At 37.2% G+C, this 19,002-nt stretch overlaps 1 protein-coding gene across 3 annotated transcripts in view; it reads right to left on the bottom strand.

Moving 5' to 3' along the window:
* PJA2 (praja ring finger ubiquitin ligase 2) overlaps positions 1-19,002 on the bottom strand; it is a 39,267-nt gene that overhangs the window by 4,172 nt on the left and 16,093 nt on the right. For all 3 annotated transcript variants that reach the window (XM_052701006.1, XM_052701005.1, XM_052701007.1), the window contains exons 2-8: positions 17,076-17,288; positions 14,566-15,616; positions 11,984-12,166; positions 10,393-10,578; positions 9,023-9,134; positions 473-587; positions 40-155 (exon numbers count right to left, since the gene is read on the bottom strand). In XM_052701006.1, coding sequence (XP_052556966.1) covers positions 40-155; positions 473-587; positions 9,023-9,134; positions 10,393-10,578; positions 11,984-12,166; positions 14,566-15,616; positions 17,076-17,274 — 1,962 coding nt within the window. In that variant the 5' untranslated portion in view covers positions 17,275-17,288. The remainder of the gene's footprint in view (positions 1-39; positions 156-472; positions 588-9,022; positions 9,135-10,392; positions 10,579-11,983; positions 12,167-14,565; positions 15,617-17,075; positions 17,289-19,002) is intronic.

Genomic DNA, 19,002 nt, shown 5'->3' with positions numbered 1-19,002 from the left:
AAGAAAACCCACCAAAAAAACCTGCCAAAAAACATTTACCTTCTGTAACCAAAGAGTGACACAAGGCTTGTGAAACAAATGATGGCAGGGTAGCTCCGTTATCACTTCATCTTTTACATATTCACTGCAACATATAGTGCAGCACTGTTCTTGACCTACAGACATCAAGTAGAAAAAACATTAATATCTTTTAATGCCATTTAATCTTAGATGTAGAAAACTGATATACCAACAGTATCACCAATGATTATGAAATACAATCACATCTCATAGATGTAAAGATTTAAGAGGTAAAGATTTATTTCCCAGAAGTTACAAAAGTTACATTCAGTTCAGTTCAAAATTCAGAAGCTCTTAGTACAGTATTTAAACATACTGTGCAGCTAACAAGGCTGTATCGATGCTATTATAAAAAGCTAAATTTGTTCTTATAAACATAGCAGAAATTAGTTCTTAATTGTTTTTTCCATACCATCATGGTCATCTGTGACAATGATCTGTGGCAGACAATCTATGCTTTCTTTAGTAGCTGGTGGATGGGCCTGTTCAACATCAACTGCAAGAGACTCCAAATGTGCCAGAGCATTCTGAAAAAGGTGAGCAGAGATCAAGTTCTCTTACTCACAAATATAACATTTCATATAAAAACAAATAAGCAAGACAAGGAACCCTGTCAGATCAACCATTACATTCATTTTTTTTTATTTCAGTAATGAAAGAGCAAAAGCTGAAGATCAAAATAGCATCAGATAGTTTCTAAAGCTTCTCAACATATCAGCACAGATGCCCAACTTATTCTCTAATGAATGTTTGTTCATGTTCTAAAAAGAGAGCAAGTAAGAAAATACAATAAACCTTGCCAACATAAAACTGCCTGAAGAGAAAAGCCCCATTTACGCAGTTTTTGGCCTCAAAACTAGTATTACTCAAGTGAGAAGAAAAAATTAAGTAGCTGGGCTACAACAATCAATGTATGCTTTCAGGAAAAAGCAGGATCCACATGTATGTTTCTCATCTGTGTAATGACTTTGCATGGTATGCACTTTGAAGTCATCTTATTTGGAACTAAATTATACTTTTCACCACATAAAGCCACCATGACACCAATTATAAAGCAGGCAGATTTGATGTTAATTTACATCATACATTCAACCACATTGCAGTGTTTTCTTTCTGCTGGAGAACTTTTCAAAAAAGCAAATACAGCCAATCCAAATTCTAAAAAATGCACAAGATATACCTCGTCCAACAATACAGCAGAACAAACTGAATAACCACAAACACATAAGCACTGAGTTGATATCATGAATTAAGTACCTGCAGCCTTCAAGTACAACTGTTTCCTGTTCTAATCAGGATGAAACAGCAAATTTTCTGCTAAGAATTTTAAGATAAATTGATATTTTTTTTAGCATCTACCATTTACATTGTTTACCCAGTAACAACAAGAACAAATCAGAAGAACACTGGATGACACGTAGACACCTTCAGCAGCCTTTACTCTGGATCTTTTGAAGTTATCAGTCACAGACTGTGAATGTGTCTGCTCTTACCACAGTGGCAAGATAGCTTGGGTAGCCATTCCATCTAGTAGCTCTAACACCTACAGTCAAATATTTGCAGTAGCATAAGATCAGCTAGAACTAACAGGCAAACACAGCTCCGACTGCCACAAGTATTCTCATCTAGAAGTTCTAGTTAAAGAGAACCCTGGAACAATTCTTTGTGGTGCAGTATACAACTCTACTTACAAAACAACTACATTCTTCAAACTCCTCAGATCTAACAGCTTAAAGTCATTCAATTCTGCTACAATGGACAACACTTCCTTATTAAGTTGACTTCAGTATTTCTAATGGTATTTTGCCGCAGCTGTGATGGTCTGAGAATATTTTGAAGATAAAAGTACTGCTGTTGATTAGATTAGCTACTACAGCTGGGAAAGCTAAATGAGATCCAAAGCAGATGCAATATTGCGCTAATATCCAATATTAGCGCTATAAAACAGAAAATAATTTACAGAAGCATTATTTGCTTTTTGAAAGCTACATAAAAGAAATATCACAGACGATAAGCCTCACAATGACTCTGATCTTAAACTACACCTTCAGAAAACAAAGCAGACTGAAGGAAGGTCAATTCTGTAACTTGTATAACTTCGCTTTTAAGGCATCATAGGTAACTCCAATTTTCTTCCTCCTATTAAACATGACTGCTTACCACTCCATACTCCACAAACTATATGCTCAATACTGCCAAAGACAGAAGTGGTATAAGCTACAAGAATGTGAGCTTCTCACACCTGTGAATCAGCACTGGAAATATTGATAAATGAAGTCAATAACAATCTATAGTCTTCTGACTTGTTCTATAGTGCTACTGAAGTAAACCAAACACAAGCAAGTGACAAATGACAATCAAAAAACCCACTCATAGATAAAATAAATACAGATATATATCTGTATAGATATATAGAACTAGATATATGGAGAAATTCTAGGACAAACTGCTTTAGTACCAGAGTCTTACAGAACATAGCTTGATGTTTTTAATATCTGTTTTTAATACACATTGTTTTTTCTCCCCTCCAAATGTCAAAATTGTGACAGATCTCCCTGATCTCATTATTCAGAGGTACAGTAAATTTGTTTTGCTGTTTTTTTTTTTTTCCCTGAAAACTTCCTGAGCTATACTATACTACAAAAATTGCCACCTGTGACAATGTAACTTGCTAAAGAGTCTACTATTTTAGTTGAAAGAACTTTGTGAGAAGGATTAAGTAAACCAGTAACAGGTTAAATAAGCTCAGAGTTTTTGGATAAATTTTTAATGATGCTGTAATTAAAAATTTAGCCTAACCTGTTCATCACATCAGAGTAATAGAATAGTATCATGCATACAATGACTTAGGTTGGAAGGGACCTTAAAGATCATCTAGCTCCAAATCCCCTGCTGTGACTCCTTCTATTAGACTGCGCAGAGCTCCATCCAATCTGCCTTGAACACCTGCAGGGATGGAGTTATCCACATCTTCTCTTGGCAACCTGTTCCAGTGCCTCACCACCCCCAGAGTAAGGAATTTCTTTCAAATACTTAATTGAAACCTACCCCTTGTTCTGTCACTACACTGCCTCATAAAGATTTTCTCCCCATCTTTCTTGTAGCAGTGGAAGGCTGCAGTGAGGTCTCCCCAGAGGCTTTTACTCACTAGGCTGAACAAGCCCAAATCCATAAGCTTGTCTTCACAGGGAAGCTACTCCAACCCTGTGATCATCCTCATGGCCCTCCTCTGGACTTGGCCAACATCATCACATTGTTCCTGTGGTGGGGGCCCCAACCAGGACACTCCAGGAGGAATCTCATAAGATAGGAACAGAGAGAGTCAATCACCACCTTCAGCTAACTAGGTATAATTTTGATGCAGAACAGGACACAATTGGCTTTCTAGGCTATATGAAGACCACCGATGGCTCATGCCGAGGTTTTCAACCACCAGTCTTTCTCCACAGAAGAACTTAATCCATTCATTACCCAGTCTGTAATGACAGTGGCAGCTGTCCCAACTGAGGTGCAGGAAATTACACTTAGCCTCGTTGCACTTGATGAGTTTTGCACGGACCAGTCAAGCTCCCTCTGAATGGCACCCCTTCCCTCTCTTGTGTGAGACACACCATTCAGCTTGGTGTCATCCACAAACCTGGTAAGTGCACTCAATCCCACTGTCCATGTTGTTGACAAATGTCATGTAATACTGGTCCTAATTCAGACCCTTAAGGAACACCAGTCATGTCTCATCTCCACCTGGATACTGAGCCACTGATCACACTATTTAGAATGCAACCATGCAGCCAATTCCTTATCTATTGAGTGGTCCATCAATCAAATCTACGCTTTCCCACTTTAGAGACAAAGACTTATTTCAGTACTACATCAAGTGCTTTGTAAGTCCAAGCAGACGACACCAGTTACTCCTTCTTTACCTACTAATGCTATAACCCTGCCATAGGAGGCCACCAAATTTGTCAGGTACAATTTGCTTTTAGCTTTCAGCAACAAACTCTGCTTCCTACATGCCATAGCATAGTTTTCAGGAGGACCTGTTCTGTGACTTTGCTGTGTACAGAGGTGAACCTAATCAGCATGTAGTTCTCCAGGACTTACTTTTCATTCATTTTTTTGAAAAATGAGTGTTATATTTACCATTTTCCAGAGTCATGACACTGAAAAGTGGCCAAAGCTTAGATTCCTACATTATTTATACAAACTGAGGGAACATCTCCTTGAGAGCAACCCTGCAGAGAAGGACTTGGGGGTCCTGATGGACAAGAAGCTGGACACGAGCCAGCAGTGTGTGCTTGCAGCCCAGAAGGCCAACTGTGTTCTGGGCTGCATTAAAAATGGGGTGGCCAGCAGGGAGAGGGAGGTGGTTGTCCCCCTCTAATCTGCTCTTGTGAGGCCCCATCTGCAGCACTGCGTCCAGGCCGGGGGCCCCCAGTACAGGAAGGACGTGGAGCTCTTGGAACAGGTCCAGAGGAGGCACTGAGATGATCAGAGGGCTGGAGCACCTCTCCTAAGGAAAGGCTGAGGGAACTAGGACTGTTTAGCTTGGAGAAGAGAAGGCTCCAAGGAGACCTCATTGCAGCTTTACAGTACTTGAAGGGACTGTATAAACAGAAAGGAGAATGGCTGTTTATGAGGGTGGACAGTAACAGGACAAGGGGGAATGGTTTTAACCTGAGAAGGTAGGTTTAGGTTAGATGTTAGGAGGAAGCTTTTCACTCAGAGGTAGGGGTGGTGGTGCACTGGTTGCCCAAGGAGGCTGAGGATGCCCCATCCTTGGAGGCATTCAAGGCCAGGCTGGATGTGGCTCTGGGCAGCCTGGTCTGCTGGTTGGCTAGTACTGCACGCAGTAGGGAAACTGAAACTAGATGATCATTGTAGTCCTTTTCAACCCAGGCCATTCTACAATTACATGATTCTATGATTATGAAACATATGATGCAAAAGCATTTCTGATTACCAAGAAGCAAATGAGTTACAAGGTATATCGCATCCATAATGTAGAATCAGACTAAGCAAGACTTAACCAACATGTTTGCCTTAAACCTAGATCTAAACAGAACTAAAACAGTACAACTGACTTTTTTTTTTTTTTTTTAAAACACTCTAAGGCTCCTAAGAACCAACCTAAGCTAGCCTGGTAGCCTAAGAACCAACAGGTATTCTCTTAGAAAGCCATCTAAAACTGTGATAAATACACAGATAATGTAATTGGAGAAGGACACACACATTTGGGTTCAAACAGGGAAAGCTGTTTAAAGGGTAAAATGAAAAATATATGCCAGCAGTAAAATCTGCAAAGTGATAATGAAGAATAGAGAACAAACAGGAAACATATCTAGTGAACAGGAAACATATCATTGTAGAAAAAAAAACAAAAGAAACAACTAAGAAAACCAAAACACATCCATCACCATGTCAAGAATAGATGAAATCACTCCCTTTATTTCTGGGGAGAGATGAAGAACATAAAATTAGATGACTTTGTTCTTCCTCATGATTGATCTAATTATTATTTCCTTTAAAGAGCTTTCAAGTCTCATCGTCTTGACTTTAGCTCCTAAGATACCCATTATCATGATCTATCTATTTGACACACATATGCATTTAACGAAAACTGCAAAACAAAAAAGGTCGTATTAGATTTTTCACATACTGTATAGAAAAACTGCATTAAAACGTTGTATCAAAAATATCTAGACAAGACATTTTCAAGAGTCTCTTATCCAAACTTAGAAGTCTTCATTCAGTTCATTCTTAGTATCATAAAATATGTTTGATAAATTGTTCTAGCACTCCCAGTGAAAATTCCGTATTCCGCATTTCAGACTTCTGACCAGATACTATGATCAGAGTAGAAAAGATAAAGAGGCGGCTTTGTAACATCATGACATATTTAGATCACACATTGTTCAAGTGAAAGATTTCACATTCCTAAATTTGTTGAAGAGTTCTATGAAGAGTTGCTCTGAAAGTAACGTTCCCTATTTTATGATGCTGGCCCACAGCATCAGAGGCAGATGGTGGTAGTATGGCAGTAAGAGGCTGAACCCTCACACCAATATGTGATCACATTTTATTGCTAAGGGAGAGATGGCAGCAGAGAGCCGCTCTGACAAAATGGCATCTGACATGAGGATGCGTATGAAGTGAAGGTGTTCCACTGAATTTCTCCATGAGGAAAAACTGGCATTACTTTGGGAGAGATCTATGTACATCTACAATATACAACTACTGGGAAAGTTTGCCTATATGCTGTTCTGAGAAGTACTACCACACAAACAAATTTCTAGCCTTTGTTGACCCACTGAATGATAGGGTTGCAACATATTTTATTAACATAGTTTATACAGAACTAGTGATTCGTAAGTCATGTTTTCCAGGAAGCAGAAGATACTATATCCTATATCTTGCTGTGATTTGTGTTTTAAGACACAAGCTTACACACAATCAAAATTAATTCCGGACAGATGACATTTTTTGCTCAATTCTCTCAGCTTCCAGAAATACAGTATGGTCTAAGAAACGTTGGACAACTTAGAGTAATTGTTGCACTTACTTCCTGAACTATTTGAATAACAACTCTTCACACTGCGGTCTTTTGTAAGTTGCTTGAGGGTAATAATCCTCAAGAGCAAGGATTTTAATTCCATTTAAACAAATTAACAATGTGAAAGTATCACCCTTAAAAGTTACTTTGTAAGCTAAACTATCAAAGCAAGAACAACAGTGACAAATATGAACTAAAATGATACTCTATACCGCAGTGTTTGGAAGGGGAGGGAGCAAACGGATTCATCAACTGTTATAAAACATCTTGCTATTTCAGACAACACAGATACGTAAAAATTTCATAAGGTATTATTTTGTGCCAACAATACAGAAATAAACATCCAGATATTATCAGTGTGTTCCTAAACGATAGGAGTTGAGAATATTAACTCAATTACAAATTTAAGAAGTATCTATATAACAGTGATTCTAATGCATTGCCCTGTAAACTCTCAAAGACTTGAAAACTCTTATTAAGCAACTACTTACTGCTATTCCACCTATGCCAGGCTTCTGTGTCCAGCAGTGTCAAAATTTTAAGCATCCAAATGCTAATTTCAAGCAGTAATACTTTTTAAGTATTTAAGAATTGGTGCTTCCTCTCATCCAACACCTACAGTGACCTGTAGCACAGCTTCCACAGAATAACTAACTACGTTTGTACTCATCTTCCTGCTTGCCAAGCAAGTTCAATGACACTCAATTCCTTACGACACTGACATAATTACAGCAGCTTCTCTGTCAGCCATGTATACAGTCAACTAGGACTGCATTTACAGGCCAGCTTGAATGAATTTTACACATTCCTTCTGGTAGAATTCAACAGTGTTCTTGCACAGAAACGAGGGGAAAAAAAAATCTCAGAACTATAATAATCTCAAATCTCCTTTTAACAGTTTAATACATAGATAAAAATGGATGGGATTTTTTTTTCCCTTCTCTATACAATTCCTTTCTTCACTGCAAAGGAGGAAGTCACCTTGCTTCTGTAGTTCTGCCTTGTTTGATGTAGTGAGAACTAGCAGGTATTGAAGAGAAATGGATTTTTCCTTATACAACTTGAGAATATTGCTTTTAGAAAAAGCTATCAACAGACCTCCTACATAGCAAGAAGCAGTTATGATGCATCTCCAGATAAGTTAACTAAAGATTAACTAAGATAAAACTAACAAGGTCCTCCAAAACTGGAGAAAACCCTGTGATACATCTACAAAAAAAAAAAATGCTGACCTCCCAAATGGTTTGAGATGCACACTAGTAATTCAAGATTAATACCTTCAGGTACAGCCCTTTGACCTCCTTGGAAACCATCAAGTTCAATCACAAAATTATTGATTTTATCACTATTTGTAAGGCTAAAAAGCTGCATGATTGTTCCACTGACTGTCAGCTTTTAGAAATTTTAAGATTTCCTCAGTATTGTGCCTGCAAGTATACCCTGACACAGTTTGCCCTGTTCACCCCTTTTAATTAAGAGCTAGTTGTCAAGCTCCCTATTGCTATCCCCTAAACTTCACATAAAAAACACTCAATTTAATTGTTGCAACACCATATATGTCTACCCATCATTTAACTCATTTTGGCAGAGAATATCCTGCAGAGAAGACTTCTGGCAAAGCAGAAATTGTCATGTTGCATGAAGCAGAATTTCAGCTAGGTAGCTCTATATTCATTCTGACAGTGACTAATATCATGTAAGTAAAACCAAAAAAAAGCAACAATACTCAGAACAATGGTGGTTTATCCAGTATGTAGTCAAGACAAACAAATCCAATGAAGACTAGTTCTGAGGAATACAAATACACTTCTATCACTACTCTTAAAAAAAAAAAAAAAAGAAAACACCTGGGATAATCTATACACACAGTTCTAGGTATGAATTTTCTTTGGGTATGTACAAAATTTGACAACATTTGAGTGATGTATTCATACTTGCAGAAATGCCAATATTTTCATTTTTCCTTTAACAGAAAATAATTGCATATTCTAAAACTAGTTCTAAAATCAGTGCTGATCAATAACTTCTTGCTCTATATCACTTAGAAGAAGTTTAACACTTGTTTTCAAACTTGCAAATTTAAAAGTTCAAAGCAGACCAAGAAAGGCTGTTTTCTAGTCCTTACTGAATCTTTGTCCACAAAAGTTGACTAAGAATAGCTCCTGTGACAACACCACGAGTATAACACAGAAATAGTCAGAACACCTGTACCATTCTCATATGTTTTTCTAATACTGATAAAAAGTTTCCTATCTAATGAAATACTTTTATATCTAATATTAACACACAAAAGAGTACCCTTCGAGTTGAAAAAAAAGAATAAAACTCAGTGATCTGAATATTTGTGTATTAAAATAACACAGTGTGCTTTGGTTTTAATTCATACAAAAAGCAACTGCTACGCTTTAATACCTCCATAGCTTGTGCTAGGCGCTCCTCTAGTGCCATATACGTGAAAAACTGAGGATCCACATATGAAATGACTTGAGCAACTCCTACTCCATCACCAAACTCATCCAGCAACCTGAAAAACACAAGTTTGAAACACAGACAGTGTGTTGGGAAATGCTTCCTAAGGTAACAGTGACAACATGAAGACTGGATACCTTTAGTTGTCTCACACCAATAACACTTTCTTCCCAGGCTCCTGCTGGGCTCTGCCAGAACACACTACTGACCTATGCCCAGCACAGTGGTACAGTCAGTGATATAGACATCAGAAGATTCTGAAGTGATCTTTTATTGTTGACTACTTCAAAGTAAAAGGGCAAACAGCTCAGCAAATAAATTCCATGTGTATTCTATTAGGTTCTTTTAAAAATTGTTGTTCAGATTATATTTTCATCATATGTCAACATTTCACAGCTTAACAATCAGGGATCAAATTTTAAAACGGGCATGGCAAAACTGTTACTCTCTGCATATGATGAACAGGAAAAACATACTATTAGAGAAACATTCTTCTTTCTATTCTGATTAGTTAAGCAACTTGCCAAAGCTGATAAATCAGTTTATATCCATATACCACAATTTCCTTGTTAGCTTGCTGAAGTACTTGCTTGTCCCTGTAACACAATGTACTTTATTTCAACTTAGACTTCCACACGTTAGTCCCTTCTGAGTTTTTTGACAATATAACAACACTTATACTGTCCCTTTATGAAGGCACATCTACGCAGCAAACTTTTAATACTGCCAGTAATGAGAAGAAAAAAAGCTTTAAGCCTTTCGCTGAGAAGCATTCAGTCTAGCTTACTTGCAATTTAAACAAACACAATGTGTTACTCTAGGATTAGGTTGTGCAAGTGGCTCTGATAACTTTCTTCCTGTCATTTGCAGGGCTTTTCTGATAAATATATCACACTATTCTTCAGCAATCTAAGGACAAAGAAAATATGAGTGAAGTATTCAAAATCACAATGAAGTTAGGTAAGCACACAGCATTTCCAAGAGAAATAAGGTATGTATTACAATGTCTAACTTACTTAAGCTGCAAAGAAAGAGAAAGTTGCACTGACTTGAAAGTTGACTACATTCATAGCACCTTGTTTTTGTTTTTAATACTCCTGCTATACTTACTGTCTTGAAAATCAATTGAAAAATTAAACACATCCCTCAAATGTGTCCTAGTATGTTCTCATACACAGCCTCATTTAACAGATCTACACCTGCCTTCTAGAACAAAGATACCTGTGTGCATTTAGACAGCTTACATAGCAGAAGTAACCAGTCACCACAAACTCTCTAAAATGAACACAGAAAACAATAAGAGGCATACATACCTCCACTCCACATCCAGGTCCTCACTCATACTGGAGTCATCCTCAAGGTTGTTGTTTCCATCCAACATGAAGAATCCAGGATGCACAAAATCACTAGATGGGTCGTTTTCCTCATCACTGCTGCTTTCTATTTCTTCATGATACTGTAACCAAGGAATTTCACCTTCCTCCAAGAACGTTTGCACCCTTCAAATTAATAAGAGAAAAACATTTGTTCCCTTCAAATAAATTAATGAACAGACAAAGCTAAGAAGTTAGGACAACTTCCAAGCATTTGCAAGCAAGAGAGGATACAAATACTATATCAAGGGTTGCACCTATGTATTTCCCAGAGACCTCAACTAGAAATTTAACATTTGCTTTCAGAAAAAAAAAAAAAAACAACAAATGTAACTTCTCAGTGTTATCAGTTGGTCCATCCAGACTTTGAACTTACTAAAACCCACGATGCTGTAACAGAACTACTTTCACAGTGCTCAAGGTCAGCCATGTAAGCTGCTTGCTCAGCACTTTCCCCAATACAGGCAGTATCCCTGTCAGGGCTACCAAACTTAGTTCTAAAGATTTTCTTATTAATCAAAGTTCAAAAGTCTAAAAGTTAAAGGCTCTCAACACCCTGGAGCAGCCTGCCATGGGGAAGCTTGATCTAATTGCCAAGAGATCACTTGTAAGAGAAGCTATGTGTTGCTCCTACATTCTCCAGAGGATAAATGGCTAAAGGAATTAAGAATACTGCTTTTCTTATCAAAGAGCAAATAAATAGGAATTGTGTTAGAAATTAATACATTTGCAGGTTGTCCACATCACAGAAAACTAAAGGATACACAGTTCTATTGCTGTTGTTCTGAAACAGATTAGTTTTCACAATGTTTTCATAAAGCCATTCTAATTCTTAAGACCTCAAGAGACAGCAATGCTAACAAAGCAGTAACAGATTTAGACCACTTGGTGCTAGCTGCTGTAAGTCCATGAGCAGAAGCAGCAGAAAGAATACTTAGCCATGACTTGTTGCTTTATAAAGACCCAAACTAACAATCTAAGGTCAATACTAGATACTTAGAAAAAAATTCCTTTTTTAACTTTCGTTAAAAAAAAGTAAAAAGAGCAAGCTCTCATCAAGCAAATGTTTCAAATTCACTTTAATCACTTACAGGAAAATAAAAAAGAAAAGAAATAAAGAATAGCTGTTCCATTCACTGGAATATGAAAAGCAGTGAAAAACAATAGCTTTGCAAGGAGTACTATGCAACATCAGAACATGTGTGTAAAGAGACATGCTATATAATTAGCTTTTCTAATCTGCCTTTTTTGAGTCAGCACACCATTACCCCTATTGACGCTAATCTCTTAGTATTAATGCCCTCTTATTATTTCTATATCTTTCACAAAATAGCCAGCACTACTTGTATGACAAGTCATTTTATCCTATTTTAAATGTGTACATCAAGTTGACCATGTAGTTGTCCATAAATAATTATTCCTAAGATAGGAACTATTTTTAGAATTTGTTTTTTCTGCTTAGTGTCACGTGGCTACTGTGATACTGCCATCAGAATTTACAGGAACAAATTAAATGAAAATAAAGACATACCCTCCATGGAAGCAAGGGTCTGCATTCACTCCTATACCGCTGCTGCTGCTCAGCACTTCTGCTTCATGTTCCTCCTTGCCTGGGACAGTCTCCCAGCTCTCATCACTTGAGGACTGGTCTTTTTCTGCAGCAGCAAAATAGACTGGCCCAGTTGCAGGCCATTCTCCATCACTGCACTCTGAGCTGTAATGTAAACAAGGCAGGATGTGGATTTAAGCACTGCTTTATGGGAAAGAAAACATGCATAAAAACATTCTGTGTCTTTGTGCTTTTGTATGAAGATTTCTTTCCAGCACAGAAACTCTCAGGGACAATTTTGTGGTACCTATAAATATAGATACGTATGTAGGATTCATTCAAATCTCACTCTTAATAGGAAAAAAAAAAAATCTGTCCACACTACCTAGTGGTAGTATTTTCTTCTTCTCTCTAGACATTAGCAAAGCACATACAACATCTCAGAAATACAAGTCCACAGCCTCAGATGCACCTTCTGCTACCAGCACCCTGATACATAGAAAACCAATGTTCGCTTAGCAAATATGCAGAAACGTTAGCTTCACATCTCAGTTACACAAAACATTAAGCAGGAGTTCCGTCAATCTCTAAGCCATTCACAACAGTCCTTTCTCAGTTCTCTTCTTTAAACTGCACAAGATTACAATTGATAGGTTACCGACAATCATTTAACCCTTAGGCTTTAGCAGATCAGTGATAGGGAGTTTTTCAAAAGACAATAAATACATCCTATGTCATACCAACTAAGGTTTAACATTCCAGTACTTTCCCTCCTCATACCTAAAAGTTAGTTAAGTATACTGTAAGACTAACCTAGAGCCTCAGAACTATTCCTTCAGGGCTCTCTATTTCACAATCCAGTAATGATTACCAACACAGATTACAGTAACAAATACTGTTCTGAAAGTAACAACTCCTATTTTATTATGTTGGTCTATGACATCAGAGGCTGATGTTGGTGCAGTAGGAGGTTGAACCCTCCCATGAATATTCCACTGCATTTTGCTCTGTGTGACAGATGGCAACAGATGGCAGCCTGACAAAATGGCATTTGACATGGGAGTGCATATGAAGTGAAGAACTGTCAATGGATTTCTCCACGCAAGGAAAAATGGCACTCACTGTCATTCATCAATTCTCACTCAACATTTATGGAGATGAAACAGTGGACAGGAGCACAGTGGTGGGTAGTGCATCTCAGGAGTGGTGAGAGTGATGTGATAGACAAGATGGACAGCTACGCACATCTGCTGGACTATGAAGTGATGAGTATCTCAATCAACTCATCCACACAGATCAGTGGATTACAACCAGCAAACTGTACACAGAGTTGAACAACAGTTTCAATTCATTGGAAACAATGGTGGCACAAAACATGGGTCCCGCAGATGCTCACACAAGAGCAGAAAGAACACTGGATGCAAATTCGTTAGGTTGTATCAACCCAATACAAAACTGAAGGTGACAGTTTCCTAGACTACATTATTATCAGTGAAGAGATGTGGTGTCACCACTATTATTGGGAATCAAAAGAACAGTCTATGGAGTGGAGACGTGAATTTCTTATCAAATAAAAAGTTCAAGATGCAGCCTTCAGTGAATAAAAAGCACTGTACTGCCTCTTGGGATAGGAAAGAGGTGATCCTTCTGGATTTCCTGAAAATGAGGAAAAAAACTTCCACATTTTCCTAGTAATAATGCCATCAGAACAGCTGTAAAATAGTGAGCACGGCATGCAGGTCTTGTTCACCACTAGTGAAAATGCACAGCTAATAGAGATGACTACTCTGAAAAACAGTGTTTTGCAGCTGAGAATTTCAACATCAAATAGTGCAGTGTGCTCTATCTGTTGTAGTTTCCATGGAAATAAACAGGAGGCATTACTTTCAGAGTCACCTACTTATTATTATATTGGTAATCATATGGTTCCAATATAATTCTACTCTGAATTTATATGTACTCGGATTTTAAAGTTCTAATTGAAAGGAAAGCAGATGTGCCTACAGACATTAATAGCAAACAAAATAAGAACAGCATATGATGAATTTCAAAATTTAGGATTTAACAAAGCCAAATTATGCAGAGATGCAGACCTTCATTTAACGATTACTGAGTTATAAACTTTTCATTTGCCAAAATGTGAGACATTAGCTTAACACAGACTTTACCTGAATAGTCACCTAGCTGATCTGGTTCTCTGCCATGCTATCCAATGCCATGGTGTGGGAGCTAAAGGACAGCTCTTCATTCCACCATCAGAAGCATAATTCAGTTAGAAATAACTAAAACAAAACAAAACTTTCCTGACCCAATTCTTATGACCTAGTCTACAATGTTTGGAAAAACACCAAAATCATCACATTATAGTACAGTAATGTAAAGTGCCATTTCTTTAGATTATTTTAGAGAGTTGAAAGAGAACTGAAAGGAGGACTTGGCATTTTGCTATTTGATTATGTTCTGAAATTGAGCTACTGTGTTCCATGTGCTAACAAATTATGCAGATTTGTATATTACTTACACATCCAATTCAACCCAGCACAGATACAAAAATGGAACTTTACCTGTCTTCATTCCTGTGGGATACTGATAAACGTCTGCTGCCATCTTCAAACTCATCCCAGAAACTGCTATCATCTGGCAAATCTTTTTGTTCTTGAACTGATGTATTTCTTCTTAGGTCTAATTTTGTGTGGCTTTGAAGACCACTGTACCACTTGGAATCAAATAACATATTGGAGCTCAATTTTTCTTTGTCATTTCTGAAGGGAAACTCAGCACAGCCCTGCTCGATTTCATCAATTTCACCTTCCCTCTTAGAACTGCTTTCTTCTTCATTATTATTCGGAAGCTTCTCTCTATCCAAATGGCTTGTGGGATTTAGTTTTCTTATTTTAGGTCTCACGATTAGTTCAGGTGAATCTTCTTGCTCAGCCTCCTCATCATTGGTATTTAATTCACTACAAGTTGTTACACAGGTCCTGTTTTCAATATTCACTGTATTTACCAGCGGCGTTTCATAGCTGGCACCACTCAGGTTACTTTCCAGTATGGCTTGATCTTCAGCAGATTTTTTATATGTCTCATTGTTTGGATGGGTAAAGTCTGAACCTGTGCTAAAACATCTTGTTAAGGGCACTGGTCCTATTTCCTCACAACATTCTCTATAAACTCTGTCACTGAGAGTAGATAATTGGGACCGTAAATGCGTAAGAGATTCTACATCCTTTTCTAACTCAGAAACTATGTTATCTAATGTCTCCTGAAGCACACCTGCTTCTTCTCTCACCAAGCAAAGTTGGCCTTGACCATCATCATCTTCTCCATCACTGCTATCTGGCTCATAAGAGTCAATGTTCACAAAAGCTATTCCATTGCAACCATTCAAATCATCACACTCTCCAGAAGCATGTTTTGCGAGGTCCTCTGAATTTTTATCAGGGCTCGTAACGTTTCCTGAGATCTGGCTGCCTTCTACACCATACGAAAATGGAGAAGGGTTTGCCTCAGAAGTTTGCCTGAACACAGCTTGGCAAACGGGTTCTCCAGTTCCAATATTTTCTAACTGAGGCTCATCCAATAAGCCTGAAGAAACTTGAACCAATGGTCCCGAACCTTCAAAGAAAATTGTAAGAAAATACAACTCAATAATTGAAAACAATGGGTAATCTCACTTACAAAACCAGCTCATGAAAAAAGGGTAGTTCATTGTAAAAGCAATTTATGATGGAGAAACATTTAGCAGAGATGTAGTCATTCTTCATTAATATAGTTTATAGAAATGAGAATGTAAATAAGGCTAAAGAAATAAATTTAAATGATTCGAGTTTGGCTCAGCCTTTGACAGCACAAACCAAATACTAAAGAATAAACACGCTCATAAGAAGTACCTTTACTCTGTTCAATTAAAAGGAGATTTTAAGATGAGAAAAGAAAATTTTAAGATGAGAAAAGAAAACCTGAATGACACTAGAAGCTTTAAAAAGCTGCATATGTCTTTCCATATGTTAAAATTGGACTACTCATTTGTTAACTAGCTGAAATGTGCCTCCTGCTACACTCAAATAAAGCCACTTATTGCTATCATAAATTATGTACTAACAATACTATATTTTGTGCATGCAGCTGTAAATGCTACTCTACATAAGGAGAAAATAATAGCAGGAATGAACTCAGAATTTACAGTTTGTAGTAACCATAACCATGGGTTCCATCTGGTCATATTAGGCACCTCTTGTATAAAGATACAATAAATACTGAACTCAGCAAGAGTTAAAGAAGGTAAAAAAAAAAACAAAACATTCTGGTACTACCACAAAATTAATGCTTAGTTTGAGTTATCTGTAAGTTCCATGCTGTTTCTGAACACACAAATAGCTTGCATAACTTGATGCAAGTACTTGCAAATTTTAGGTTGGTATTAAGGAACTTAGAAACTTCATTAAAAAAGAATAAAACAAGAAATGCACAGTTACAGGTAGGGAATCCATAAGAGGTTATTTTAAACACAGGCAGACTTAGGACACTTAGGATGTAAAATAAGCTTCCCACGATTTAAAGGAAAAAAAAAAAAAAAAAGAGGTAAGAAGAATCACTGAAGCAAAAAAAAAAAAAAAAGGGGAGGAAATTGTTCAAGTCGTATCAACAGAAGATAAATTTTTAAAGTCTTATACGAGCTTAAAATAATTTCCACTGCAACTACACTGAGGTCAAAGATACCTTATTTGGTCAATGATATGTCAAATATTTCATAGACTTGTTCTGCTGCAACAAATTTTCTTCCAAATGTGACCTGTAACAAATGTCTTTCAAAAAAGGCAAAATAATGGGATTCTATTGTACGATTATACAACTGGTTAGGACACATTAACTTATTCATACCGCCTTCAAGCAAAACTGAAATCTAAAAATTCTTCAGTTTGCTTTAAGTGTAATTTACACATATGTATCACTTATGTGGATATGTGGATACTCTCTTCCCTTTTCTACACTTCCCTATGTGCCTTCCCACCCCAACCCCTACACACCACAGTTTGCAATAAAACGGAACACACACACAGATATATGTACATACATAAAGAAATCTGTTCCTGAACGTCACTCAATTCTAATCCTTCATATCCTCCATTGTGTTGGTGTTGATTTCCATCTTGACTATTCAAAGATGGTCTAAAACTGACATAAGCATGTCTTCTTCCATATCTTCTACCTGTAATAGTCTGATACCCTCCTGTTGGCTTTGGCCATGCAGGTTTGCCAGCTTCTTGACCCATTGCTGCATGAAATTCTAGAGGAAGGAAACAAAAAACAAGGAACAAGCAAACAAAAAGAAGATTGTATTAGACAACAATGCATCTTCTACAGTTTTAATCCTCTCCAAAACTTCTTTAACTTTTTTTTTAAAACAAGGAATTTCTTGTCTACAAAGCTTTGAAATTCACAAATGCACAGCTGTTAAGAACTTCAGGTGCTCAGCGCATATATGAAAACATATAACATATAACAGTTACAATTTTGATCTACACTAAATATAAACAAGGCCAACCTTGCCCTCACCTTAGCAAGTTTGTGATAAATAACACACACCTCATAAAAACAACTGAAGCTAAATCCAGGTGCCACAAGACCTCCTATCCTCTTTGAAAGCAACTTATTTCTGTGCCTCATGGCACAGAAGACGTTTACAAAAACTGTAATAGAAAAGCCTTCAGCCACATAGGGCTATATATATGCATGGTTGCTATTACTGCAGTAGTATGCAATATTGATGGGTCATAACACTTATCAAGAAAACATGGTTTAAGAGCTACACAGGAACTTGAAAAACAGCGTGAGAAAGCTGCCAACATTGCAATGAAGAGATGTTCTAACACAATTGTAGTATAATCTACAAATAATCTAACAGAAGAACTCACATCCTAAGGATTGTACAAATTAGTAGTCCAGATTTCAGATATTCAATGGCTTTCTCATCTCCCTCTATGTCACTTTCAATCTGTACTATATTATTTTCTACTCTCAAAAGTCACAAAATTGAAATGGAGACACATTAAATGTAAAGAGAATAAATTCTGCAACTATCAACATAGTTCCTGATCAAAAGATGCAACTGCATATGTCCTAACTGTCCAATAGGTTGTTTTTTTTTTTCTTTTTAAACGGGCATTGCTTTTGAAGTTGTTATTTTGCTGGGTCTGATAAATAGGAAGCTACCCTTAGTGCTATCTACTTAACATGAATCAAAAAATAAAAGAAAAGCAGCAAGTATTTGAGGGGGAGAACTATGCTTACAAAAGTCAATACAGAAGCTTTAGCTCATGGGCATCCAACCTGGGCTGCACTGAGTGAAGAGAAAAAAATCCTGGGCCAAAAACATGTAGGTTGTTTCAAAAGTAAATATATTTTATATTTTATATTTATATATATCCTATATATTTCCATAGAAATAACAACAGATACAAAGAACACAGTAACATTATTTGATAGAGGAAATTCTAAGCCTCAAGACTATTTTTCAGCACAGTCACCTCCATCAGCTGTGCCTTTTCATCAGCAGTGAACCAGCCTCACTGCTACACTAGCAAAAATCTGAAAAGTGTAAGTAACTCACTGTTGCTGTTGCCACTGCTGAAACATGCCACCTACACCCTCACTGAGCTCACATCTACCGCTTAGTTTCCATAAATATTCAGAAAGTTTCATGAATGCCAATGGCTGCCATTCCATAGGGGAATTCAGTGACACACCTTTTCTTCATACATACTTCCATGTCAGATGCCATTCTGTCAGATTGCTTCTCTTCTGCCATCTGACACGTGGCAACAAAATGCAAAAAAAAACTGGTGGGAAGGTTCAACCTCTTCTCCCATATCCACCAGTGCCCACCTCTGATGTGGCATAAAATATAATAAAATTGGAGGCATTACTTTCAGAGCAGCCCTTGGAAAATATAGAATGTAGTTAATATGTATAAGTAACAAAACTTGCTTTAATTTTTAACA

Source organism: Tympanuchus pallidicinctus, unplaced genomic scaffold (assembly GCF_026119805.1).
Source record: "Tympanuchus pallidicinctus isolate F22 unplaced genomic scaffold, pur_lepc_1.0 scaffold4, whole genome shotgun sequence".
Classification (NCBI taxonomy): Eukaryota; Metazoa; Chordata; class Aves; order Galliformes; family Phasianidae; genus Tympanuchus; species Tympanuchus pallidicinctus.
Note: the sequence above shows the minus strand (reverse complement) of the source record. Positions and strands in the feature narration are given on the sequence as shown.